General features: G+C 64.6%; 17 protein-coding genes across 17 annotated transcripts; 8 read left to right on the top strand and 9 right to left on the bottom strand.

Annotated features, from left to right (window-relative positions):
- Positions 1-2: 2 nt before the first annotated feature.
- Positions 3-2327, top strand: PAM1 (peptidyl-glycine alpha-amidating monooxygenase-like protein; the record flags this gene model as incomplete). Its single annotated transcript, XM_001417327.1, has 1 exon — positions 3-2327. One exon carries the CDS (start codon positions 3-5, stop codon positions 2325-2327), a length of 2325 nt encoding a protein of 774 aa, XP_001417364.1.
- A 521-nt stretch (positions 2328-2848) lies between these two features.
- On the top strand, positions 2849-3516 carry OSTLU_37027 (predicted protein; the record flags this gene model as incomplete). Its single annotated transcript, XM_001417328.1, has 2 exons — positions 2849-2959; positions 3178-3516. The coding sequence occupies 2 exons, from the start codon at positions 2849-2851 to the stop codon at positions 3514-3516; spliced, it is 450 nt and encodes a 149-aa protein (XP_001417365.1).
- Positions 3517-3662: 146 nt separating this feature from the next.
- OSTLU_15207 (predicted protein) lies at positions 3663-4429 on the bottom strand (the record flags this gene model as incomplete). The annotated part of the gene is made up of 2 exons (XM_001417578.1): positions 3663-4076; positions 4208-4429. 2 exons carry the CDS (start codon positions 4427-4429, stop codon positions 3663-3665), a joined length of 636 nt encoding a protein of 211 aa, XP_001417615.1.
- A 60-nt stretch (positions 4430-4489) lies between these two features.
- Positions 4490-5224, bottom strand: OSTLU_31410 (predicted protein; the record flags this gene model as incomplete). Its single annotated transcript, XM_001417579.1, has 1 exon — positions 4490-5224. The coding sequence occupies one exon, from the start codon at positions 5222-5224 to the stop codon at positions 4595-4597; it is 630 nt and encodes a 209-aa protein (XP_001417616.1). The 3' UTR covers positions 4490-4594.
- A 511-nt stretch (positions 5225-5735) lies between these two features.
- Positions 5736-6983, top strand: OSTLU_15209 (predicted protein; the record flags this gene model as incomplete). The annotated part of the gene is made up of 1 exon (XM_001417329.1): positions 5736-6983. One exon carries the CDS (start codon positions 5736-5738, stop codon positions 6981-6983), a length of 1248 nt encoding a protein of 415 aa, XP_001417366.1.
- A 55-nt stretch (positions 6984-7038) lies between these two features.
- On the bottom strand, positions 7039-7656 carry OSTLU_36865 (predicted protein; the record flags this gene model as incomplete). Its single annotated transcript, XM_001417580.1, has 1 exon — positions 7039-7656. The coding sequence occupies one exon, from the start codon at positions 7654-7656 to the stop codon at positions 7039-7041; it is 618 nt and encodes a 205-aa protein (XP_001417617.1).
- Positions 7657-7916: 260 nt separating this feature from the next.
- Positions 7917-9947, bottom strand: OSTLU_15211 (predicted protein; the record flags this gene model as incomplete). The annotated part of the gene is made up of 1 exon (XM_001417581.1): positions 7917-9947. One exon carries the CDS (start codon positions 9945-9947, stop codon positions 7917-7919), a length of 2031 nt encoding a protein of 676 aa, XP_001417618.1.
- Positions 9948-10806: 859 nt separating this feature from the next.
- Positions 10807-11661, top strand: OSTLU_92667 (predicted protein; the record flags this gene model as incomplete). Its single annotated transcript, XM_001417330.1, has 1 exon — positions 10807-11661. One exon carries the CDS (start codon positions 10807-10809, stop codon positions 11659-11661), a length of 855 nt encoding a protein of 284 aa, XP_001417367.1.
- A 41-nt stretch (positions 11662-11702) lies between these two features.
- OSTLU_87130 (predicted protein) lies at positions 11703-12794 on the bottom strand (the record flags this gene model as incomplete). Its single annotated transcript, XM_001417582.1, has 1 exon — positions 11703-12794. A coding segment is annotated over one exon (1092 nt), but the record flags the coding sequence as incomplete, so codon positions are not given.
- A 380-nt stretch (positions 12795-13174) lies between these two features.
- Positions 13175-14536, top strand: OSTLU_87131 (predicted protein; the record flags this gene model as incomplete). Its single annotated transcript, XM_001417331.1, has 1 exon — positions 13175-14536. One exon carries the CDS (start codon positions 13175-13177, stop codon positions 14534-14536), a length of 1362 nt encoding a protein of 453 aa, XP_001417368.1.
- A 41-nt stretch (positions 14537-14577) lies between these two features.
- On the bottom strand, positions 14578-16236 carry OSTLU_15214 (predicted protein; the record flags this gene model as incomplete). The annotated part of the gene is made up of 1 exon (XM_001417583.1): positions 14578-16236. One exon carries the CDS (start codon positions 16234-16236, stop codon positions 14578-14580), a length of 1659 nt encoding a protein of 552 aa, XP_001417620.1.
- Positions 16237-16428: 192 nt separating this feature from the next.
- On the top strand, positions 16429-17493 carry OSTLU_92669 (predicted protein; the record flags this gene model as incomplete). The annotated part of the gene is made up of 1 exon (XM_001417332.1): positions 16429-17493. The coding sequence occupies one exon, from the start codon at positions 16429-16431 to the stop codon at positions 17491-17493; it is 1065 nt and encodes a 354-aa protein (XP_001417369.1).
- A 62-nt stretch (positions 17494-17555) lies between these two features.
- Positions 17556-18479, bottom strand: OSTLU_3839 (predicted protein; the record flags this gene model as incomplete). The annotated part of the gene is made up of 1 exon (XM_001417584.1): positions 17556-18479. A coding segment is annotated over one exon (924 nt), but the record flags the coding sequence as incomplete, so codon positions are not given.
- A 1468-nt stretch (positions 18480-19947) lies between these two features.
- On the top strand, positions 19948-20934 carry OSTLU_37102 (predicted protein; the record flags this gene model as incomplete). The annotated part of the gene is made up of 1 exon (XM_001417333.1): positions 19948-20934. One exon carries the CDS (start codon positions 19948-19950, stop codon positions 20932-20934), a length of 987 nt encoding a protein of 328 aa, XP_001417370.1.
- A 72-nt stretch (positions 20935-21006) lies between these two features.
- On the bottom strand, positions 21007-21192 carry OSTLU_31421 (predicted protein; the record flags this gene model as incomplete). Its single annotated transcript, XM_001417585.1, has 1 exon — positions 21007-21192. One exon carries the CDS (start codon positions 21190-21192, stop codon positions 21007-21009), a length of 186 nt encoding a protein of 61 aa, XP_001417622.1.
- A 1566-nt stretch (positions 21193-22758) lies between these two features.
- On the top strand, positions 22759-22986 carry OSTLU_9237 (predicted protein; the record flags this gene model as incomplete). Its single annotated transcript, XM_001417334.1, has 1 exon — positions 22759-22986. A coding segment is annotated over one exon (228 nt), but the record flags the coding sequence as incomplete, so codon positions are not given.
- A 1257-nt stretch (positions 22987-24243) lies between these two features.
- OSTLU_31423 (predicted protein) lies at positions 24244-24846 on the bottom strand (the record flags this gene model as incomplete). The annotated part of the gene is made up of 2 exons (XM_001417586.1): positions 24244-24399; positions 24754-24846. 2 exons carry the CDS (start codon positions 24844-24846, stop codon positions 24244-24246), a joined length of 249 nt encoding a protein of 82 aa, XP_001417623.1.
- Positions 24847-24873: the final 27 nt, after the last annotated feature.

Below are 24873 nucleotides of genomic sequence, written 5' to 3' on the forward strand. Positions count from 1 at the left end.
CCATGGCGTCGACGGCGCGCGTGCGGCGTCGCGCGAGCGTCATCTTGACGATGACGCTCGCGCTGATGACTGTCCGCGCGGACGCGAAATCGCAAATCACGCGCACGCTGCGCATGCGAACCGCGGACGCGCGCGCGCTGACGAGAGACACGTATTTGTACGTCCCGATTCGAGTCCCCGAAGGCGCGTGGCACGTGGTGAAGTACGAGCCGAGCGCGAAGCAGGAGATCGTCCATCACATGCTCCTGTACGGGTGCCGAGACGCGGCGGCGAGCGGATTGGATAAGGTGGTCGGTGGGATGTACAGCTCTGGTTCGCACGTCGCGACGTGCGGAGATGGAACGTCGCAGGCGCTGTTGTACGGATGGGGAAAGAACGCGCCGCCGATGCACATGCCTGAAGACGTCGGATTTCGCGTCGGCGAAGGCGCGTTTCGAGTGTTGGTGCTGGAGGTGCACTATTTGGAAAAGCAGAGCGCGGGCGCGGTGGGGAAGAGCGGGCTGGACGTCATCTTGGCCAGTGGGCGGCCGAAGATGAGCGCGTCGGTGTTGGCGTGGGCGAGTTATTTCTCGTTGCAGCCGGGAAAGAAGGACGAGCTCGTAGCGGCGACGTGCGCGTACGAGCAATCGCGAGAGCTCAAGGCGTTTGGGTTCCGCGTGCACACGCACGATCGTGGGACGATCGTGCGTTTAGATAGACTAGTGGGTGGGGATCCGGGTAAGCCCGTGCGCGTGCTCGAGCGCGATCCGCAGTTACCGCAAGAGTTTGAGTTGCTGTCAGAAAAGGGGACGTCGTTGACGGTGTCAGCGGGCGACGCTTTGCGGGTGACGTGTAGTTTTGACACGACCAACGAGACCGCGGTCGTGAATGCGGGATTTGGGGCGTCGCACGAGATGTGTAACATGTACGTCATGGTGTACAGCGATGAGCCGCAATATCTGTCGTGCCTCGGATCGAACGACGGCTCGATGGGGAAATTCGCGCTCGAAGTCGGCGACGCAAAGCAACCGATCGAGGACATGGATGCGGTGCGCGCGCGCGTGGTGCCGTCGCGCGTGAAATGGCCGGCACTCGGTGGGATCGGTGGAATTCAAGCAACGAGCGATGGTGAGTACGTTTGGATGACGAACCGCGGACCAAACGTGTGGGAAGCCGGCTCCTCGTTGAGCGAGGCAAAGACCATCCAAGAGGACGCCATAGTGCGCATGAACCTGTTCACCGGGGCGATCGATAGAGCTTTTGGCGCAAACGCGCACGTGATGCCCCACGGTATACGCATCGCTCCCGATGGGTCTATTTGGGTCACCGACACCGCGCTTCACCAAGTGTTTCAGTACTCGCCCGACTCTGGCGAGCGAGTGCGCGCTTTCGGACAAGCGGGCGTGAAACGTGGGGGCGGTGAGGGATTCTGTGCCCCAGCGGACGTTTTAGTTTTAGAAGACGGTTCATTCATCGTCGCAGACGGATATGGACTGTGTCCGAACAGAATCGCTCGCTTCGGCGCCGACGGCGCGTACGCGGGCGATTTCGACCTCGGCTCCGCCGGCAAAGTGAGCGTGGCGCACCAGCTCGCGTACTCTCAAGTTCGTAGAGAAATCGCCTTGGCCGACCGCGAAAACTCTCGAGTCATTCTGTTCGACTACGCAGGTAAGTTCAAGCAGGCGGTCGATTTGTCCGAGCATGGATTCGCGTACGGGTTAGCGTGGATGGGGAGTTCTCTCGAAGGCTTAGGTGGATACTACGCCTTGTGTTGGACCCGCGACGCGCCGAATCCCAAAACATCTCTCGTGCGCATCTTCTGGACCGGCGACAATGCGCCCGTGACGCACGTTTGGGACTTGAACGCCATGGGCGTCATTTTCAAATCGCCGCACGTACTCGCCGCGCAGAGCAGCAAGAACGGCGGTACCGCGTCTTGGGGCGCGGGATTGACTCTACACATCGGCTCCACGACGTCGACGATCGGCAAAAATTACCAGCGCCTTTGGCTCGGGTTAAACGAGCCGCGCGCGCTCGAACCACCGTCGCGCTCGGCCTCCGCGGCGCGAGGCGTCGCGCCTCCGCGCCTCCGCGCGCCCGCCGTCCTCATCGCCCATCCCATCGCCGCCATCCTCTGCGCCGGTCTCGCCGTGATCGCCCTCGCGCACGCCCGTCGTCACCGCGCTCCACCGGCGCCCTCCCGGCCGTGGCCGCGCGACGTGGAATCCGTCGCGTTTCGAGACTTTGCCGCCGACGACGACTCCGACGACGACGACTCCGACGCGCCGCCGCGCGATTCCGCCCCCATCCCGCCCCACCGCCGCGGCTTAAAACTCGCAAAGGATTAATCCAACGCACATCGCCCGTTCCAACGCCTCGCCGTCGTCGATTCGCGTCCTCGACGTCCCGCGCGTCTCGCGGAAAACCTCGGGTAATCCACCGTTCGCGACTCGACGTCGCACCCCCCCCATGTCCGTCGGTCGCGACGCCTTGACGTCACACCGCGCCTCGACCGCTCACGACATGTCCGCGTTCACGATCTCCGCCGCCGCCGCCCGCGTCAACGCCGCCCCGGCGTTCGCCAACAAGGCCTCCAAGGTACGCCTCGTTCGCCTCGACGCGCCGACGCGACGCGCGTCGCGCGCCGACGCGCGCGCGCCGTCGCGAACGTCGACGGCGCAGCCCTAACCCCGAAGGACCGGCGGCGACGCGCGCGGACCGCGCGACGCGCGCGGACGCGCGCGATGGCCGCCGCGACGCGCGCGCGCGATGGGATAAAATACGCACGACGCATTCGCGGCGCGTCGGGCGACCGACGCGTCGCGCGGAGACGCGACGACGGGAATCCGACGACTGACCCCGCACCACGATGTCGCGCGCGCAGCCGACGTCCGTTCGCCCGACCGCGGCGAAGCGCACGTCCGTCGTCCTCGCGTCGGCGAAGACGGATGCGATCATCGAAGAGATGAAGACGCTCACGGTACGTGCGGCGCGCGCGATCGCGCGAGGACGCGGCGTGGGAGGCGCGATGATGATGACGCGACGCGCGGACGACCCTACGCGATAAGGGTCTGGGGAAACCCTGAAAACGGAGCTCGCGCGGACGCTCGGGAAGGCGCGTGGAACGCGGGAAAGATGGCGCGATGCGACGCGGAACGAAGACTGACGATAAAATCGTGATCGTTCTCTCGCGCGTAGCTCCTTGAAGCGTCCGAGCTCGTCGCTCAAATCGAAGAAGTGTTCGGCGTCGACGCCTCCGCTCCGGCGGGCGGCATGATGATGGCCGCCGGCCCGGCTGCCGGTGGCGAAGCCGCCGAAGAAAAGACCGAGTTCGACCTTGTCATTGACAACGTTGACGCCGATAAGCGCATCGCGATCATTAAGGTTGTGCGTGGCCTCACCGACTTGGGCTTGAAGGAAGCGAAGGATGCCGTCACCAACGTGCCGTTCACCATCCTCGCGGGCAAGACGAAGGGTGAAGTCGAAGAAGCCAAGAAGGCGCTCGAAGAAGGCGGTGCCAAGTGCTCCATCAAGTAAATTCGTTGATATCAGCATGCCTCTAATTCTTTCGGTAGGAAGAGGAGCCGCGTAGATTCTGCGATATAGTCGATAGGAGAAGGAATGGCCCTTTTGCAAAACACATAACACATATTTCTTGATGATTTTACTACGCCGCGCTAAAGCTAATTCGCACCGCCGTCGACCTCGTCCTCGAGCTCGTATCTCAACTCCTCGATTGCGTCGTTGATTTCCCCAAACGCGCGCTCGAGGGTCTGCGTCGCCTCGCCGACGGCGTTCGAGTACTCCTCCTCCGTCGGCTCGGGACCATCCTTCGCGCACGCGCATCCGATCGCACACGCCGCCGGATCGCAATCCTCCGTGCGCGCCCATGACGGTTTCAAATTCATAGTCGTCTCCGCCGCCGCGCGTTCGCCGCCTCGTTGCCACGACCACGCCTCTCTTGCCGCGGCTCTTCGCAGCACTTGCAGCGCCGCCGTCATCTCCAATCGCACGCGTTCGTTCTGTTGAATCACGCGCACGAGCATCGCCGCTGACGTGCGATCGAGTCGTTTCAATCCCTCTTCTATGCCTAAAATCTGCATCAACGAACGAGCGCTCGCGCGGTCATCGTCAGTCGCTCGAGTCGAGTCGCGCCGCGGCGACGCCGGCGCCGTCCCGCTCGCGCCGCGGGGCGAGGTGACCTCCCAGTCGCGCGCGTGCGCCGCACCTTTTCGCTGTAACCCCGCATGTCGTCCGTCGTGCGCTTGGTTTCGAGCACGAACGCGTCCTCGGACGTCGTCCCGGCGAGCATCGACGCGTACGCGCCGTTCCACCGCTCGTAGCTCGAGCTCCTCGCGCGTTGCTGCTCGAAGAAAGACTCCAGCAGCGCGCGCGCCGAACCCGAGGCGGGCTCAATCGGGGCGGAGAACACGCGCCCGGTGGCGGTCATCGGCGACGCGGCGTGCGTCGACATGACGGAGGCGCGCGCGTGTGTGGGGGCTCGGACGGCTTTGCGAGCGAGGAGCGAGCGAGTCAATAACATTTCAAAACCTTTTAAACTCCTTATCTGTACACCGTCATATCGTGCATATCATGCACGTATCGATCATATTATTTACTTCTTCACGCGCTTGCTGCACGTCGTGCCCGCCTCCTTGCATTTGGAACACGCGCTACGACCGCCGGCGGGGACCGCAAAGTGACCGGCCTCGTGCGTCTCGAGCACCGTGCGCAACTCGATGACGTCCTTGTGCGCACAGTCGTAGTAAATGAACCCACTGCCTTCCTTTTGTAACCACGCCACCTCGAGGGGGCACTTCGCGTTCGACTGTCGCACTTTCGTCACCTCGCCGTACCACGTCTCGTTCCCTTCGCCGCGAACCTCGACCTCCATCCCGACCGCGAAGTCCGACGTCTTCAACGGATCGTTCGCGCTTCGCTTCGGTTTCACCGTTTTCTTCGCCTTGACCTTCTTCGCCTTCGCCTTCGCCTTCGCCTTCGCCTTCGTCTTCGTCTTCGTCGTCGCCGTCGCCTTCGTCGTCGCCTTCGCCGTCTTCTTCTTCGTCCTTTCCACCGGCGTCGCCGGCGCGCTGCCCGTGATCGCCGTCAACTGCGCCGCGATCTTCGCGATCTCCGCCCTCCTCGCCGCCGTCTCGACCTCGCGCCGCGCCTCCGCCTCCTCGTCGCGTCGCGTCGCGCTCGCGAGCATCCGTCGCAACGTCTCCAATTTCGCCTCGTCCGCCATCGTCGCGTCGTTCGCGCGCGCGCGCGCGCGAGATCGACGACGACGCGAGGTCGTCGTCGCGCGCGTCGTCGCCGCGTCGTCGACCGCGTCGTCGCCCGCGCGCGCGTCGAGTCGCGACGGGCGCCGCGCGATGCCGTCGCGCCGCACGATGCCGCGCGCGGCGCCGTCGTCGTCGTCGAGCGCGTCGTCGTCGAGCGACGATGGCGACGACGACGGCGTCGACGACACGCTGGCCGCGATGTCCGACGACGCGATCAACGCGCGCGTCGCGCCGTCGTTTTACGCGCTGACGCGAAGCATCGACCGCGAGGACCGACGCGCGTTTCATCGCGTGCACTCGATCGCGCGCGACGCCGCGTTCGTGGAGGCGCAGGGCGAGCGGTTTTTGCGCGATTCGACGCGCGCGGCGTTCGCGAACGCGCGCGCGGGAGCGTGGTACGCGGGGGGGGGGAGGTTCGCGTACGAGACGTGCTACTTTAAGAGCACCGACGGACACAATAATAACTGGACGATGTCGGCGACGAGGTTGAATCGACGCGTGGCGATGGCGTGCGCGGCGGGGAGGGGAGGGATGATCGTGGACGCGACGCGGAGCGCGGTGAAACGGTTTCCGGATGCGCTGTCGAAGACGGTGCCGATTTGGTGCGACGCGTTGAACAGGGCGTGCGCGAGGGCGAAGCGGGACGCGGGAGCGGCGGACGCGGACGATCGCGCGTGGTTCGAGGGACCGCATTTGCCGGAGTGGGTGGCGGAACACGAGCGGAACAGCATACGCGCGCTCGTGCCGGAGTTTGAGGCGAGTTTGAAGTCTACGGGATGGGACGTCGGCGAGCTCGCGGCGATTTTGGAAAAGCCGTTTCGATGCGTGTGGGTGAGTCGGGGCGAAGACGGCGCCGAACTCTCGCTCGAGTCGCTCGCCGAGGCGGACTTTACTCCGCTTATACTCGTCACGGCGAGCGCGCCGCTGCATTGGCGCGGTGAGCGGCGGGTCGGGGTGAACGGGCACAGTTTCGCGTACGTTCCGGGAGCCGCGGACGACGAGGAGAGTTGGTCGCGTGGACTCACGGCTGACATGTTTCACGAACACCGCGATGCTTTGCTCCACGCTTCTGAGCGCGACATTGACAACATCATCGCGCGCATCGTCGACGGTCGAATCGGGAAGCCGCGCGAGTTGGATCCTCGGTCTCGACTCGCGCCGCGAGGGTGTGCGCCGATGGACAGCCGCGCAGCGGAGGAGGCGAATCGTTCGAACGGTGCGATTTGCGCCGGCGGCATGCGAGAGCTTTCGCCAGAATGCGGCATCGGTCGATGCTCGATCGCGTCGTTCGCCGTGTACGATCGCGCTGACATGGAAAAACTCGCGGACGCATTTCTTCACGTCGGGGAAACCGTCGTGGATCCGAGCAAGGCGTGCTCGACTGCGTTTCTGCACGTTCCAGCGAGAAAAGCGAAAGTGAGCCGAACAGATCTCATGAAAGCACTGCCTCGATGCATCGACTTCGCTCGTCGGACGTTCGAAACGCCAGGCGCACGTCTGTGCGTCACGTGCGACGACGGCGTCGACCACTCTGTCGCCGTCGCCGTGGCGCTTTGCATCGCCATGGGACCGTCGCCGTGTTCAAACGCGGACTTAGACAAAGACGACGTGCGCAAACAACTAGCGGCGGTATCGAAAACCCATCCCGACGCCAGACCGACGCGCGCGTCGCTCAAACAAGTGTACAATTTCTTTCTTCATAGCGAGGTAGCCGATTAGCGAGTAGCGAGGATTAGTTTAGCTAAAATCTATTGCAACGACACGAGCGAGGTCTCTAAACGCACAGTCTGTACGTGACGTACCGCCCCGCGGTCTCACTCGGCCTGATGATGCGCACGACTTGTCCGCGACGCATTCCGTAATACCGCGCGATCGGATCGTGCATCTGAATTCGTGGCAACTGCGTATCCTTCACCTTGTACCGATCCAGCAGCGTCCTCTTCTGATCGTCGCTCAGCAAAATATGTTCCGGCACCAACACGTGATCGATGATGTTCACCAACAACTCCGTCTCTTGGAACTGTTCGATGTAAAACTTTTGCGTCTGACACTCCAGCAACGACTGCTTCGCGAACGGCGTCAGCGACGCCTGCACCACGATGATCGCTCGAAACACATTTTCATCCTTCATGCGCTTCGCCAGATCCTTAATCGTCTTCACACCAACCTTTTCCTCGTCCGGGAAGAACACGAAGATATTTTCCGAGGGATCGTCGCGTTTCGGCGCCAGGATCGTCAGGCTCTCTCGCTTTGGCTCTTCGCCGAAATCCTCCGTGAACGAATCGATATCTCTCTCGAGCTCTTTCGCGCTCACGAGGTATCCACGCGCTGCGAGCATTTTGTGAATCGTCTTGCGCACGCGGAACAACCGCGTTCGCTTATCGTTGCTCATCGTCGCGCGCGTTTAGGTCGTTCAAAGTTTGCAAATCGCCGATGGAGATCCCTGACGGCGGATCGAAATCGTCGACGTGCGCGCGCGCTCGGGATGGCGAGCGCGTGTGACGGCGACGGGACGCGTCGACGTGCGTTCGTGCGTGCGCGCGCGAGAGTGCGGGCGACGCGAGGCGCGATGTGGGGACGCGGCGTCGCGTTTTCAGTTCGGCGGCTCGAGCGCGGGTTTAGGCGGCATGGAAGCTTAGCCGACGCGACGCGCTACAATTTTACGTCTAATCGAGGGATTCGGGTGGTGATTGCCGACGAGCGCGCGTCGTCGAGCGCGATTGGGTCGTCCGCGATGCGCTCGAGCGCTGTTAAGGCGCGAGCTTTGCAATCAGCGGCGGCGGCGACGGCGAAGGAAGCCGCGGCGCGAACGTCGACGTCGCAGTCGGCGCGATGGCGCCGCGCGGCGATGGCGGTGAAATGCTCTAAAGCGGTGGACAGAGGGGAGTTTTCGGCGTATGCGATGGCGACGGGGGTGTCTCGGAGAGAAGTGGCGACGAGGGCACCGGCGACGAGGGCGGAACGGCGGAGATGGGGTTGGTCGGAGTCTGCCAACGCGGGAGTGACGGCGAATTCAAGCACCGCGCGGCCGATCAACGGTCCATCGGTCGCGTTCTTGGCGTGCTTGGCGCACTGACCGAGTGTGTAGAGAATATGTCCGTTCACCATGGCGTCCAGGCCATCGGGGTTGTATTCTGGCGCGGACTGACGCTCGAGCCTTTGCGCCGCCGCGCGCAAGAGCGGCGCGACGAAGCACTCGCCTATGAGATGACTTCGCGTCGGCGCCGATGTCGCACCTTTCGCTTGCATCTCCATGGATTTCGGCGCAAACCTTCGCTCGATACCCACGCGAGCAGTCGAACGAGTCGACGCCGAAGCATCGAGCAGGTGCTCGGCTTTTGACGGCGACGCGAGCTCCGTCATCGCCATGTCCAACGCGCTCAGCGTGTCCATAACTTGGGACGCGTCGCATTTCTCCGACAACGCGTGGTCGATAATTGTTGGGCCTGCGAGACCAGGGGTCACCGTGAGCACCGAAGCTAAGCCTTGGCGCCGCGCGCGGTCGAGTGGGTCGGAGTCCGGCGTGGGCGGTTGCGCGTGCAAAATGGTGACAGCGAGATCCGCGGCGCACGACGCCAATTCGTGCGGCTGGCGCATGACGATATCGGAAACTGCGTGCACCGCACCTTCAGCTGCGTCCGCAATATCGATATCGGTCTGCCGAGTCGACGCATCGCCCGAACGCGCCTGCCTCAAGGCGCCGATGCACTCTCGTAAAGTTTGCGGCTTCGGCAGCGACGCGATTCGCGCTTCAGTCAAACTCGCTGGATCACGAGAACGAAGCGTCGCGTCGTCATCACTATCCATATCATACGGTACGAGCTCGTCATCGGAATAGTCATCGCTATCGGAGGCATCCGAGTCGCTCTCGTCGCGGCGAAGGCTCCACATATCGACAACTTCGTCCGGGTCTTCGACTTTAATCTGAAACCCAGACGAACCGGTTAGATTGACGTTGGCGGCGATGGATTCTTTTTCATCGTCGCCGCCGCCGCCGCCGTCGTCATCATTGCAGACGACGAAGACGTCGTCTTGAACGATCGACTCTATGGTCTGTTCCCATTCCGATTCCTCGTCCGATGACGCGTCGACGTCGTCGCCGTCATCGACGAGTCGCAAAGGCTTGCTCGCGTCCATCTTCAGCGAAAGTTCCAAGGCGACTTTGCTCGCGTGTCTGCGCGGACGCAATGATGGCGAATCGAGACGCGCGCTCACGCCTTTCAATAACATTTGCGTCGGCTTTCCTCGCATAGCGTCCCACTCTTCGCTCGGCAACGCCGCAAGAATTGCTCGAACGCTCGACGTGAGCGTCCGTTGTAGCTCGACGGACGCCTCACGCACGAAACCTTCCCCGGACCAAGTATCCAAGAGTGCGAATATATTCGCATCGCTCGCCGCTTTGACGCGCGTGGCGTCGGCGCCTCGACGAATGGGTCGCAGAATCGTCAACCGTAAGAGCGCCGGCAGCGCGGCGCGCGGCGCGCTCTTTCGCAATAGCAACGTTTCGCACAGCGCGAATCGCGTGGCTTCGCACGCCCAATACCTATCGCGTAGCAACACGCGCAAAACTAAATCTAGAGTTCGCCAGCTGCAGTTCACGCTCGACTCGTGACCGTCGCATTCGGCGAAGAGTTCTGAAATCCATCGACACGCGGCGTGCGCGTCGCTAACCTCATTCATCATGGTCGTCGCCCAGGCCAACGACGCCGGCACTTCATCGCCCTCGACGATCGCGCGTATCGCATCCACACCGAGCTCGCGCACGCGCGGCGCGAGCTCGCGCAGCGTGGCTCGGGCCACCGCGCGCGCGGCGCCGCGGCGACACATTCTACTCGCCGTCGCCGCCGCGCTCGCCGGCGCGTCCTCGCCGGCGTTCAACACCTGCCGAGCCAACTCCGCCTCGTACGCCTCTACACTGCGAAACACTGGTATATCAAACCGCCGATCGAGCCGATCGAACGCTCGCAGCGCGACGTCCAGCGTCTCTTTCGCCGCGCGCGCGTCCGCCGTCGTCCCCGCCGCCATCCGCGTCAACCTTCCCACGACCCCTCGTCGCACGAGCTCGACGTAATACGTCACCGCGCTCCGCACGATCGCGTCATCATCGCTTCCCGCGCGCGTCGCGCCCCGCGTCGTCGCCATCGCGTCGACGCACGCGCGCGCCGCGCCCGCGCCCGCGCGTTCGTCCTCATCCGCCTCCTCCCACGAGAACCACGCGTCGACGCACGCGCGCCGATCGTCCTCGCGCATGCTCTCGTACCACAATCCGCGTCCGCATCGCAGCGCGCACGCGCACGCGTCCTCGTGCGCGCGAACGTCCGCGTCGACGACGTCCTCGTCGACGACGTTTTCGTCTTCGTTCGCGCGTTCCGACCGCTCGCGCGCGCGCGCGCGCGCGAACGCCCGTCGCAGCGCCCGCGACGCGTCGACGAACGCGTCTCGCGCGCGCGCTTCGACGCACGCGTCGAGCGCGCGCTCGAGCGCGCCCGAGCGCGCCATGAAGTGTCGCGAAGTTCGTTCGGCGTCGCGACAACGCGACGCCATGGCGAGCGACGACGCGAAGGCGGCGAAGAAGGCGAAGAAGGCGAAGAAGGAGAAGAAGGAAAAGAAATCCAAGCGCGCGCGCGAGGACGAGGAGGCGCGCGCGACGGAGCGCGGTGAGGAGAAGAAACGCTCGAAACGCGACGCCGGCGGCGGCGGTGCGAACGAGGAAAAACCGACGACGACGGACGACGAGGCGACGGAACAGCGCGACGGGAAGAGCGATGCGGCGAAGAAAGACGCGCCGGCGCCGGGGACGTTTCCGACGTCGTCCACGCACGTGTACATGGGGAACCTGGCGTGGACCATCGACGAGGCGGCGCTCGGCGAGGCGTTCGCCGACTGCGGAGAAATCGTGAGCGTGAATTGGTTCGAAGAGAAAGCCACGGGGAAGTTTTTAGGGGCTGGAGTGGTTGAGTTTAAAACCGCGGAGGCGGCGGCGGCGGCGGTGGCGGCGACGGGGCGGTTGGTGCATAAACGCGAGACGCCGGTGCGATTTTGGGAAAAGCGCGGCAACACGGCGGAGGAGCGAGCGGCGGCCAAGGCGGCGGGCGGGGGCGGGCGCGCGGAGATCAAGCCCATGGGGGAGAAGCCTGAGGGATGTTACACGCTGTTCATGGGGAATTTGAACTTTCAGATCGACGACGATACGATTTATAAATTCTTCATGGACGGCGCGGGCGTCGGTCCGCACACCATTCGTTGGCTCACGAACAAAGAGACCGGGGAATTCCGCGGCGTGGGATTCGCAGATTTCTCGGGCGCCGAGATCGACGCGGCGGCGAAGTTACACGGGGAGAAGTGCATGGGTCGGCCGATTCGTCTCGATTGGCAGGCGCCGAGCAATCGCGGTTGAGTAATAAAATCTACGCGTCTCTTACAAAGACTTCTATAAAACTAACTAGCGCGCGACTCGCCGCCCTGCGCGTAGGCGCGGTCGTGCGGACAACTCGGGATGGGCAGGGGCAGGAAAGGGAACGGCGCAACCGAGGTTTCACTCAGCGCCGGTCCCAAGGCGCGCGATCTGAACTGCTTCAATCTCTCTCGTTCGGGCGACCAATCGTACGCCGCCGCGAACGGCACGCAGTGCCACGGGAAATTGGCGCTGGCTTGCCTCAAAGACTCGTACGCGTCCACGGTGTGATCGCGAGGCACTCGGTGCAAACACGCTAGAGCTTGAAACGCGGGCAAGTACAGCAGAGAGCCGAAGAACATGCGCCGAGCGGCTGGAAACGACGGCGCCGCGTAAAACGCCGCCGCCGCGGCGACGAGCGGCGCGCCGAGCGCGAGCGTCTCGTACGCGAACGGCGACGTCGTCACCCCCATCGCGCACGCTAACACGCCGAGTGGGAGCAGTGCCAACGAGTTTCTCACCGCCACGCCCGCGACGCGACGTCCCGTTTTGTCAAACATTGGATGCGACAACATGCGATACCCCCCGTTGACGTAGTCGTCCTTCCCCATGTACGCCAACGCCATAAAATGCGGCATCTGCCACAAATACAGCGCCGACGCCAACACGAACGCCCCTGGATCCAACGTCCCGAGCTCGTTCGCGGCCGCCCAACCCATGAGCGGGGGAATCGCCCCCACGACCGCCCCCACCCACGTGTTCAGAAAGTGCACCCGCTTGAGCGCCGTGTACGCCCCCGCGTACAGCGCGATGTTCCCCGCCCCCAGCGCCGTCGTCGTCTCGTTCGTCGCGATCGCTAAAACACCCACCCCACTCACCGCGCACGCGCCCGCGAACGCCATCGCGACCCCGGCGCCGCACCTTCCGCTCGGCAACGGCCGACCCGCCGTGCGTCGCATCGTCCCGTCCGGCGCCCGCTCCACCACCTGATTCAGCGCGTTCGCGCTCGCGCTGCACAGCATCGTCCCCGCGCACGTCGCCGCTAATTTTCCCGCGTCCATGCTCGTCGGCGAGCCGAGCACGAACCCCGCCGCCGCCGTGCTCACGACGAACGCGCTCAGGCGAAACTTGCTCAAATCGCGCGCCGTCTCCAGCAGCGCGCGCGCCGTGCGCGGCGTCGTCCACGTCGGCGCGAGCGTCGACGCGCGCGTCGACGCCGTCGCCGTCGCCGTCGCCGTCGCCGTCGCCGCGCTCGACGCGAACGCGCGCGGCGCGTCGAGCGCGCGCCGCGCCGAGCGCGAGCGCGCGCGCGCGCGCGGCGCGCATGACGACGCGACGACGAGTGCGACACTCGGCGACGCGCGCGCGACTCGACATGGCGCTCGCGGCGCGCGCGACGACGACGCGCGGCGACGCGGGACGCGCGGTGACGCGACGACGACGCGCGTCCATCGCGCGCGCGCGCGAGACGACGCGCGCGAGCGACGCGCGCGACGGCGGCGCGACGGCGGGGACGATGCCGACGGGGACGAAGGTGGCGCTCGACGACGCGCGCGCGGCGTGCGTCGCGCTCGCGCTCGAGGAGGCGGACGCGGTCGGGAAGATCACGCTCACGGGACCGGGGCGAGGGACGGCGGCGGAGGCGCATCGAAGGGTGGAGTTTCGATGGGTGACGATTCGGGGGCGGACGGCGCTGCAGCGGACGCGGTACGACGAACGACAGGCGTTCACGAGTAATCACGCGATCGAGGGCGAAGGAGGGCTCGTTTCGAAGAGCGCGAGCGGGGATGAGGACGCGATCGGGGCGAGGGAGGCGCTGGAGGAGGCGCTGAGGGCGGGATATAAACATTGGCGCGTCGAACACGCGCGCGGCGGTTACAACGTGACGGCGAACGCGAAGAAGGCTCGGGCGACGATTTCTAGGGACAACGCGAGTAAGGGGACGCTGATAGACGGTAGTGCGAGAACGCAGACGATCGTCGTCGGCCCACAAGGGCACGACCGCGAGAAGTCGAGGTTACTGACGGGGGAGGACCCGTTTTTGCGATACGTCGGCGTCGTCGCCAAGGATGGAACCATCAAGGCGAGCAAGCGGGACAAGTACAAGCAAGTGGAGGAGTTTCTGAAGATTTTGAACGTTGCTTACGACACCGCGACGTCGGCGGGACACATGAAGGGCGGCGATGAGACTCGCCCGCTTCGTGTGTGCGATTTAGGATGCGGGAACGCGTATCTCACGTTTGGGGCGTACTCGCTCTTGAGCTCGAAGAGACGCGTGCCTACAAACGTAGTGGGCGTCGACGTGAAGCGCCAAGCGCGCGAACATAACTCGCGGGTGGCCAAAGAGCTAGGTTGGGATGCGTCGATGAGATTCATTGAAGGCACGATCGCCGACGCCGACGTGACTTTCGTAGACGGTTCAGAGGAGGACGCGTTCACCGACGTAGTGCTCGCTTTGCACGCGTGCGACACGGCGACGGATGAGTCCATCGTTCGAACGGTGCGTTGGTGCGCTCCACTGGCGCTCATCGCGCCGTGCTGTCATCACGATCTCCAAGTGCGTTTGAAAAGCGCACCTCATGTTGCTTTCCCGCCGATGGCGAGGCACGGCATCCTCAGCGAACGTCTCGGTGACGTTCTCACGGACGCATTCAGAGCTCACATTTTGCGACTGCTGGGATATCGCGTCGACGTCATGGAATTCGTAGGAGGGGAGCACACGCCTCGAAATACTCTCATTCGAGCGATCCGCACGAACGCGTCGGCGTCGAAGGCGGCGTGGGAAGAGTATGATCACATGTGTTCAACGTGGGGCGTCACGCCTTTTCTCGCGGACGCCCTCGCCGAGGAGTTGGCGGTGGCGCGTCGCGCGATCTGAGTGTAAATCTTGTTGTAAATTTACCTTCGCTAGATTAGTACCTACACCCGCTCGCCGAGAACCGTGCCGGATACGGTCCTCCGAAATCTTCGTTGATCGCCCGTGATCGACGCTTGCCCGAACGCGCGAGGCGTCGTCTCGCCATCCATGTTCCAAGAACGCGGCGAGATGTGATCTGTGTCCGACTCGTTCGCGCCTCTAAACGCACCTAATCCCTGCTCGAAGGTAGCCTTGGACTTGGCGATGTCTTGGATGCTCTGCATCAAGTTCGCACCGAATTGCATGTTGTCCTTACCGCGTTCGCGCTTGTTGAAGCTCACAATGAACCATATGAAAATCACGCTGATGACGACGTTGATGACGACAACGAAACCTAGACCGGCGACGGTGCCGAAGTGACCGATGACGTACACGCACAACGCGGCATCTCCGCCCAGGAGCGCAATTGTAAGAAGCAGACGGACGGTGTTGAAGAGGAAAATACGTATGACGAGTTCCTTTACGAAGTCGACTATGCCGCTCCAGTTTGATTCCTGTACCGCCTGTCCCATCTCCGCATCATCCGTCTCGTGTCTCGCCGCCTCGACCTCGGATACAATTTTTGCGTGTTCCCATTCCTCGTCCGTCATTCCGGGCTCGCGCTTTAGCTCGTGAGTGTCCGTAGCCCCTAGAGGGCCGACTCCGAGCACGTGCGCGATGCCTTCGGGAATCATGCTCGCCCAGTTTGACGACCCTGACGCTCGATGTAATCCGCCCGACGTTTTGACGTCGTGCTCGCCACTATGACTGCGCGAATGATCAGGTGCATGACGCGTCGATTGTTGCGGACTCGCCACGGTTTCTAAAACTTTCGACAAAATTGCGGCGGACGCCGGCGAGCCGCCGCTGCCGCGAGAGTCTCGCTGACCCCCGCTGCTGGCGCCCGTCAAGTACTCCAAACCAGCCTGAACGATCGGTGCGTCTAAAAAGCCATGTGCCGAACCTTGCGACAATCGTCGCTCGCTCGCCGATCCCAAGCTCCGTCGACGTTGCGTCTCGCCCCCGCTCGCCCGCCTTCGTCTGTCCAAATCCGGGCTCTCCAGGCTCGCCCGCGTCATCTTATCGAACATCTTCCGCATCAGCGTCTTGAATTCTTCCAGCGTAAACATTCCGAGATCATCATCCGCGTTCGACGCGTCGACCGCGTCTTTGACGCACCGCGTCCACATGTTTGAAGCCCAACCTAAATCCACGCGGTCGCCGCGTTCCTCGAGCAACGCGCCGACGACGCTCACGCAATCACCCGCGAATTCCATCGCTTGCTCCGACGTGATCCCTCGCACCCCTCGCGCGTCCATCGCTCGAAACACGAGCTCGACCTTCGTCTCGAAACTCCCCTTACACAGCACTCCCAACAAAATCAACAATCGCGTCGTCTTCGCCGCGCGTCCCTGGTCGTCGCTCCCCTCGTCGTCCACCATCACCGACTCCAGCGCCGTCTCCCGCACGCACTCGCTCATCACCAATCCAAACCGTCCCAGCGCGTCTCCGAACGCGCCCACCGGCGTCGTCGCCGCCATTCTCGCGTCGCGCGCGCGTCCCGCGAAGCCTTGAATTTCCTCCACGAGCTCCTCGATCGGCGTTTTCGCCCACGCCGACGCCGCGTGGATCTCGCCGAGCGCGCCCAGGACGAGCAGGTGGTCCATCGCGTTCGCCGACATCGCCCTCGCGTCGCCTCGCGCGCGCGACTGCCGCGTCGACGCGTCGCTCGCGACGATGTCGAGGCGTCGGCGGCGGTCGGTAACATCAATCACACACGGACCAACACGCGGCGTTTCAAATTTTCAAACCGCCGCGCCCGCGACGGCGCGCGGCGCGGCACGGCGCGACGCGGCGCGGCGACGGCGACGGCGATGTCGAGCAAAAATAAACCGTGCTACAAGTGCGGACAGGGCGGACACTGGGCGAAGGACTGCACGGTGCCGCGCGAGCGATGGATTTCAAAAGAGGCGAGCGACGCGCTGAAAACGCGCGAGGACGGCGCGACGACGACGACGACGGACGACGTCGAGGGCGGCGCGCGCGGCGAGGGCTCGGGCGATGATCGCGGCGCGCGCGCGGAGAAGCGGAAGTCGAGCGCCGGGACGACGCGGCGACCGAAGTTTAGCGTGCACGATCACTTGCTCGGGCCGAACGGGCTCGGGGCGATGTACAGAGAGTTCCCGGAGAAGTTTGCCGCGCGGTCGAAGGGCGAGGGACACGAGGAACACGATATGAATTTGTTGGCGACGATGTACAAGGAGTGGGCGGTGAAGATGTACCCGTACGCGCCGGCGGAGGAGACGCTGGCGAGGGTGGACAAGTTGCAAAGCGACAAGAGCGTGAAGATGGCGGTGCGGGAGTTTAACGAATTAGATTTCGGCGGCGGTGTCGGCGAGGCCGTGGATGCGATGGAGCGCGGGGAAAACGCGGGTGAAGGCGGCGAAGACATCGATTTCCCGGACGACGACGACGACGAGGCGCCGGCGACGGCGACGGTCGCCGACGACGTCGATTTCCCAGACGACGACGTCGATTTCCCGGACGACGATGGATTTGAGGAGCAAGATTACGTGTTTGACGACGATGAAGACGAGGACGCCGCGCGCGCGATGCAGGAGGCGGAGGCGAGCGGCGACGACGATGATGATGAAGAAGAAGACGAAGCCGTGCAAGGTAAGCGCGGCAAAAAGATCAAGGGCGCGACGGATTCGACGAAGAATGCGTTCGAAAAGCTGGCGAAGAAATTAGGAAAAGACGTTCCGGTCGCGAACGGCGAAGAGCTGAACCCGAACTCGATGCTCTCGCCTCAACGGAAAATATTGCGCGTACGACCGAAGATTTTGGACGCATCGAGCGACGAAGAAAACGAACCGCCGAGTGAGCCCGCGCGACGACGACGCGCCGTGCACGGTATGGACGATGATGAGGATGAGTAATTGTAAAAGCGCGCTTCTTTCAATATTTCAACTTACATACGCGACTACGCCTTGGTCTTCTCGCGAACCGACGACGAGGACAGCACTCGCACCTCGTCGCCGTCAATTTCGAGAACCTGCGGTTCGGCACCCAGAACGCCGAAAGACATCCCGACATCGATTCTCCAGATTTGACCGTTGCACTCGCAGTTTGCGCCGCCGAGCTGCGGCGTGTGTCCGACGACGAGTCGCGAGACGCCGTCAATCATGCCCAAAGTCTTCCCCAGCAGTTCGCACGAGGTCGAACGATCTTCGTCCGTGGCAAACTTTTCAGTGCCGTACGCGCGATGCCAGACGATTGAATCTCGCACGCCACCGATCGCCATGCCGAGCGCCTGGCGCGTCTCGTCGTCCTTGATCTCTTTCCCGCGCATCCAATCCGTCACCGCTCGGTTGAGCTTATCGAGGCCGAATTCGACGTGCCTAGGGACTAAGCCACCGTGCGCGAACACGGTATCGTTCACGATCAACACCGTGTGATGCATAGAGAGCTGCTGGGCTAAAGGTCCGCCCGGGGAGAACAACCCGATGCGCGCCTTGCTTTGCCTCGCCCACGCGTCCTCCTCGTCCACGCCGAACGCGTCTCGGAACTTATCCCCGAACAACTTCACTAAATGCTCGCTGAATCGCGTCGATTCCCCGAACGCACCGCGCGACACGTATCTAAAGTCTCCCGAAACGTTCAAAACCTCGTGATTGCCGTTCATCACGTACACGCGTCCGCCTTGCTTCTGCGCCTCCTTATCCAACTTTTGAAGCAAGATCAAAATCCCTATCTCGTCGTCCCCGCGGTCGAGAATGTCCCCGAGCTGCACCAACGTCGTGTCGCCGCCCACCCATCGCGGGTTCCCCGCGTCGTCTTCGTCGTCCAGGACCCCCGCCATTCGCAGCGCTCGTCTCGCCTGTCCGATGTCCCCGTGCAGGTCCCCTATCGCCACCACGCGTCCCGGCGCCGTCACTCGCAGCTGCGGGTACGTCTCCTCGCCCTTCGCCTTCGCCCGCGTCGCGCATTCGCGCGTCGCGCCCCGCGTCGCGCGTCCCGGGACCGCCGTCGCTCGCGTCCCTCGCGCCCCCTCGCTCGTCCCTCGCGCTCCATCCCCTCGCGTTCGCGTCGCGCGCGCCATCGTCGTCGCCGCGCGCGCGTCCAGCGGTCCGCGCGTCATCGCCCGCGCCGCGCTCGCGCCTCGCGGCGCCGTCGCCGGTCGCGCCCGCGCGTCGCGCGCGTGTCTCGCGCCGCCGACCCGCGCGTGGCGCGCGACCGCGCGACCGAGGCTCGACGCGGCGCGCATCGCGCGCGATGACGCGACGTCGAGCGCGATGTCGTGCGCGACGCTCGTCGCTCGCGTCGGAGGGCGTCGGTCGACGCGCGCGCCGGTGTGCGGCGCGGCGACGCGCGAGGGCGAACGCGCGGCGTGACGTCGATGCAAATAAATGTGGGGTTTGGATGGGAAAGTCGCAAGGCGAGCCGCGAGGCGCGTCTCGAGGGCGCGAAGAGACGGAAAATCAGCGCGCGGCGACCTCGAGGAAACCGTCGAGCGCGCGAAAGATGACGTCGGTGGCGACGATGAGCTCGCGGCGACACGCCTCGCTGGCGCGCAACTCGGAGTCGGGATCGCAGAGCTCGGCGACGAGCGTCTCGTCGGCTTCTAGAAATTCGAGGGCGTATGATTTCCCCGAACGCGAGTCGCGCTCGAGCTTGACGCGATATTCGCGCAGGGCGATGATGTAATCGCGCTGTTTTAACCCCTCGATCGCGAACGCGCGCTCGAGGATGTCTCGAATGCGCGCTCGCGCCTCGGCTTCGTCGACGTCGCCCGCCGCGCACCGTCGCCCGGCGTCCAGCGTCTCGTCCAGGACTCTCGTCTCCAGCGGCATCGCGCGCATTTTATACTGCGTCGTGAATATTTTTGCCAACTCCAGCAGCGTCGTCAGCTCGTCCTCGGGCGCGCGTCTCGCGTACGCCGCGTACACGGCGTCGAAGGCGTCCTCGCAGAAAGCCGCCGTCAACCGCTCGCTCGCGCAGAACGCGTCCACGAACGTCGCCGCGTCGCGCTCGCTCAGCGTGAACGCGTGATTCACGAGCGCGATGAACGACGCGTCGATCGGCAGCGCGTCGAGCGTCGCGCCGCGACGGGCGTCGTCGTGGTCGTCCCCGGAGGCGGCGCGCAGCGGCGGCGACGACGTCCGAAAGCGACGCCGCGCGCGCGTTTCGCGCGACGCCGGCGCGACGCGCGCGCGCGACGGCGCGCGACGCGACGACGTCGACGGCTCGCCCGCGGCGCGCGCGCTCGAGCGCGCGAGCGACGACATCGCGCGCGACGCGGCGGGCAGTGGCGACCGCGACGCCACATCGAGGCGGTGCGCCGCGCGCGCGCGATGCGACGCGCGATGCGACTCGCGCTGGCGTGGTGCGCGATGACGCTCGGCGCGTCGGCGCTCGCGCGCGGCGCCAGGATCGGGCCCGAACGCGCGGCGCGCGGCGGCGATCGCGGAGAAGAAGGCGGAGGCGAACGCCCATCGACGCGCGTCGACGGCGCGGACGCGCGCGCGCCGCGCGATCGCGCGATCGAGTTCGATCGCATCGAACGCGTGTCTTGGCGCCCGCACGCGGAGGTGTATCGAGGATTCTTGACGCGCGAGGAATGCGACCACTTGAAGGCGCTCGCGACGCCGAGCCTCGGTCGCTCGACCGTGGTGGACGCGAGCAACGGCGGGAGCGTGCCGAGCGATATACGCACGTCGAGCGGGATGTTCCTGCTCAGGGGGGAAGACGACGTCGTCGCGTCGATCGAGAGGCGCATCGCGTCGTGGACGCACGTGCCGGAGTCGCACGGGGAAGGTTTCCAGGTGCTGCGGTACGAATTCGGTCAAGAGTATCGGCCGCACTTTGATTATTTTCAAGACGAATTCAATCAGAAGCGCGAAAAGGGCGGGCAGCGCGTGGCGACGGTGCTGATGTATCTCACCGACGTCGAAGAGGGGGGAGAGACGATATTTCCGGACGCCGAGGCGGGCGCGAACCCGGGCGGCGGCGACGACGCGTCTTCGTGCGCGGCGGGGAAGTTGGCGGTGAAACCGCGCAAAGGTGACGCGTTATTCTTCAGAAGTCTGCATCACAACGGGACGTCGGATGCCATGAGCTCACACGCGGGGTGTCCGGTGGTAAAGGGGGTCAAGTTTAGCGCCACGAAATGGATGCACGTCGCTCCGATTGAAGACTCGGCGACCGCCTCGGTGCGATTTGAGCCCGGCGTTTGTAAAGACGTCAACGCGGCGTGCGAGGGCTGGGCGTCGTCGGGTGAGTGCACGAAAAATCCATCGTTCATGGTTGGGCGAGGTCGTGCGAACGGCAACTGCATGCGCTCGTGCGGCGCCTGCCCGCCCGGCACTCGCGACGAGTAGAATAGAAGACGCGTAGTCGATTGATTCGCTAGCACTAGATTCGCGTGTGATTAAAACGCATCGTAGGAAATACTATGTCCTATTTTGGCGCTGCCCAGTGACTTCCGCGGGCAAAGGTCTATTGAAGCCGCCGACGCGATTCATGTATTGCCTGGCTTGCCGCTTCGTCTTCTTTTGCACCGCCGACGCGTTGGCGAACTCATCCTCCACGTGCTTGCCTTGCGTCGTGCCGAATCCTCCGAATCCCATCATGCGCATCATCGCGGACTCATCGTCTTCGTCCTCACCCGCCGGCGGCGGCGGCGGCGGCGGCACGTCGACCGCTTTCCCGCCGCCCGCCGCGGGCGGCGGCGGCGGCACGTCTCTCCGTCGCTTACGGTCGTCGCGCGCCGGCGATCGCGATCGCGACCGCGACCTCGACCTCGACCGCGAATCACGTCGTCGCTTCCTTCGATCGTCATCGCGCGAATCCTCGCGCGCGCCGCGTCCGCGACCGTACCCCCCGTACCGCCGCGGCGGCGACCTCGACCTCGACCTCGACCTCGACCTCGACCTCGACCTCGACCTCGACCTCGCTCGCCGCGCGCCGTACCCTCCGTACCGCCGTCCCGGCGACCTCGACCTTGACCTCGCCCGCGCGCCCCCCCTCCATCGCCCGTCGCGTCCATCGTCGCGTCCGTACCCTCGCCCGTCTCGTCCGTCGTCTCGTCCGAACCGCCCCATCGTCTACGCGTCCCGCGTCCCCGCCCCCTTATCCAGCACCGCGCGCAGTTTCGCCTCCTCCGCGCGCGCGCTCTCGAAGTGCGTCACCCACGACCTCGGACACGCCCGCTCGTACGCCTCGCGCGCGCGTCGACACGTCGCCGTCGCCGTCGCCGTCGCCGCCGAATCCGAATCCGAATCCGTCGTCGCCGCGGCGTCCGCGCACCGGTGATACGCGTCGCGCGCGTCGCGGCACGCGACCCGCGCCGCGCGTATGGATCCCGTCGTCGTCGTCGTCGTCGTCGTCGTCGTCGTCGTCGCGCGCCGCGCCGCGCCGTCGTCTGTCGAATCGTCGAAAATCGCGTCGAATCGCGTCGACGCGCGCGTCGACGCCCGACTGTTTGCGCATACGGCGAGGATCGAGAGGGACACATTCCCGAGTCGCCATCGGTCGATGGCGCCGAGAGGGACACATTCGTGAGTCGCCATCGGTCGATGGCGCCGAGAGGGACGCATTCCCGAGTCGCCATCGGTCGATCGGTCGATCGGCGTCCCAGATTCTCGGGACGCTTTTTCGTCGGCACGTTTCGCTCCGACGCCGCGCGTCGACGGCGCGACTCCGCCGCGTGCGCGAGCGACGCGGCGCGACGCGACGCGAGCGCATCGGGACGACCGCGAGGGACGACCGCGCGGCGCGCGCGACGCTCTCGGACGCGACGGCGAGCGCGCGCGCGTCGACGCGAACGCGCGAAAAAGCGCAAAAGTCCGAAGCGATAGGCGACGCGACGCGCGCGATGGCGACGCATCACGGCGCGCACTCGCGGAAATCGACGCCGGATCCCGACGAGGACGACGCGCTGGACGATGATCTCGATGATCTCGAGGTGCGAGCGCGAACGCGGGAGAGACGAGGACGAGAGGGAGGAGACGGGGGGGAATTGTGGGAACGCGGGACGACGCGGGACGACGCGCGGGACGAGGACGCGAGGCGAACGAGACGCGAGCGAACGGCAGAGGACGACGAGGCGAGGACGCGCGATCGGGACGGTAGTGATCGCGAGGTCGAGCGCGCGAGAGAGAGAGAGGGCGTCGAACGCGGGCGTGGAGGTGACTGACGAGGCGCGACGACGCACGCAGGGCGGCAAGGGCGACAAGCAGTCGAAAAAGGCGACGACGTCGCAGTATCGCGGGGTGAGACAGCGCCCGTGGGGGAGCTGGGCGGCGGAGATACGCGATCCAAATCGAGGCGCGAGATTGTGGCTCGGCACGTTCGATACCGCCGAAGAGGCGGCGAGAGCGTACGACGCGGCGGCGAGACACATTCGCGGGCCAAACGCGAAGACGAATTTTCAGCTCGCGCCGGGGGAGGAACCGCCGCCGTTCGTTTTGCCCGAGCCCCCGTCGGGGGGGCGCGGTGGTGGCGGTGGCGGTGGTGGACGCGGCCGGGGCGGACACGACGCGGGTTTGCCGTCAATCGGAGGTTTCGGCGCCGGAGCGTCGCGCCAGCCCAACGCGCTCAAGAAGCAAAAACCCGTGGGGAAGGACGCGAAGGGGGGTCCGAGCACTATTTACGGCTTCGGTCCGAGTTCGAGCGACAAGAACTCCACTCCTAAGCGTGGTTCGATAGGTTTCGGCAGTGGCACCGACTTATCCGCCCTCGTCAACGCCAATCTCGCCTTGGCCAACCAAAACCTCGCCTCGGCCGGGTCGGCGAGAAAGGATCACGAAAACAGTTTCATGAAACTCTTCGCCAACGGTAGCGTGGGTGGGACGCCGTCGAGCACGGGTGGATCGCCGCTCATTATGCCCGAGTCAGTGGAACTGCGCGACGGCATGAGCGGCATGAGCGGTGAGATTCCGGTGATTCACGGCAAACGCGACCGCGGTCCGAGCAGCGCGTTTTTTGGCACGTCGTTCGGCGTCGCGGGTTCGTTCGGTTCGATGTTTCCCCCGGACATGGGGCTGTCCTCAACCCCGGACGGTGTCGACAATTTCTACGGCGAGTTCTCCATGTCCCCCAACGATCGGTCGGCGCACGGTGCAGATCATTTCCCCGTCGGAAGCTTGGGGACGATGGTCGACTTGAACGACGCGCTGCCGGCGGTGGGATCGCTCGATCTCGGAAGTCCGGTAGACTTAGACTCGATGATGAATTCGTTGCCGAGAAATAGTGGCGGGAAGGTTCAAACCGTCGCATCTATTCTCGGCAAACCCAAGAAAAAAGAGCACGATTCACCGCTTGGAAGAGCGTCGACGCGCAACACGCGCGAATCCTCGCGCTCGAAGAGCGCGTTGGACGCCATGTCAGCGCTCAAATGAAGTTTTCTTCTTGTATACGGTAGAACAGTAGAAGAAAGAGCGCAAGCTCACTCGCGAAGCATTTCCGCACATTTACCCTCTTTCATCTGTAATTTTCAAGTCAATTTTGTTCCCTCGGGCTTGCCGCGCGTCGAGTCGAAATCGCGCGCGTCGCGCGTCGCGCGTCGTATACTTTGTTCGTTCGTGTTCGCATTGACAACAAAATTGATAATAGAGTCCCGGGGTCCCCCGGTGTCATCGCCACATCGTGCACACGCGTTCAAAGGCTAAGGCAAAGCTGGCGCGCGTTTAAATCTTAAACGAGCCGCCCTCCGAGATGTTCAAGCCGCCCTTCGGCTTGTACTGCCCGCTCTTCAGGTCGTCTTCGTACCCGGCGCCGATGACGCCGGAATCGCGCACGGACTTTTCGAGCAACCAATCGAAGAATCCCTTCTTTTGGCCCGGCTGTGTCGCGTGCGTCGCGCGGTCGCGTCATCCGTCAGTCGCGCGTTCGCGTTCGCCTTCGTCTCCCCCTCGGTCTCTTCCCTCGCCCCAATCTCGCGATCGACCGTTCGCGACCCAGCATCGACCCCCCCCCGAGGTCGCGCGATCGATCGATCGCCGCGTCGCCGTCCTTTCACCGATCGCCGCGTCGCGCGCGCGTCCTCGCGGCCGATCGATCGCGCGCGCGCGCCGATCGCGCGCGTCGCGCGCGCGCGTCGATCGCGCGTCGCGCGCGCCGCCCCGCGCCCCTCGCGGCCTCGATCGCGGTCGCGGTCGCGACGGCTTCAGGATAAAACCAAGCGGCGCCCTGCGCACCTTGCCCGCGGCGGCCTTCTTCCCCGCGACGCGCTTCGTCCCGGACGTGTTCGCGGCGTTCACGACGACGCGCGTGGAGCTAACGGCAAACATGTGTCTCGGTGGCGGCGGCGCGCGTGT

Source organism: Ostreococcus lucimarinus, chromosome 4, assembly GCF_000092065.1.
Source record: "Ostreococcus lucimarinus CCE9901 chromosome 4, complete sequence".
Taxonomy (NCBI): domain Eukaryota; kingdom Viridiplantae; phylum Chlorophyta; class Mamiellophyceae; order Mamiellales; family Bathycoccaceae; genus Ostreococcus; species Ostreococcus sp. 'lucimarinus'.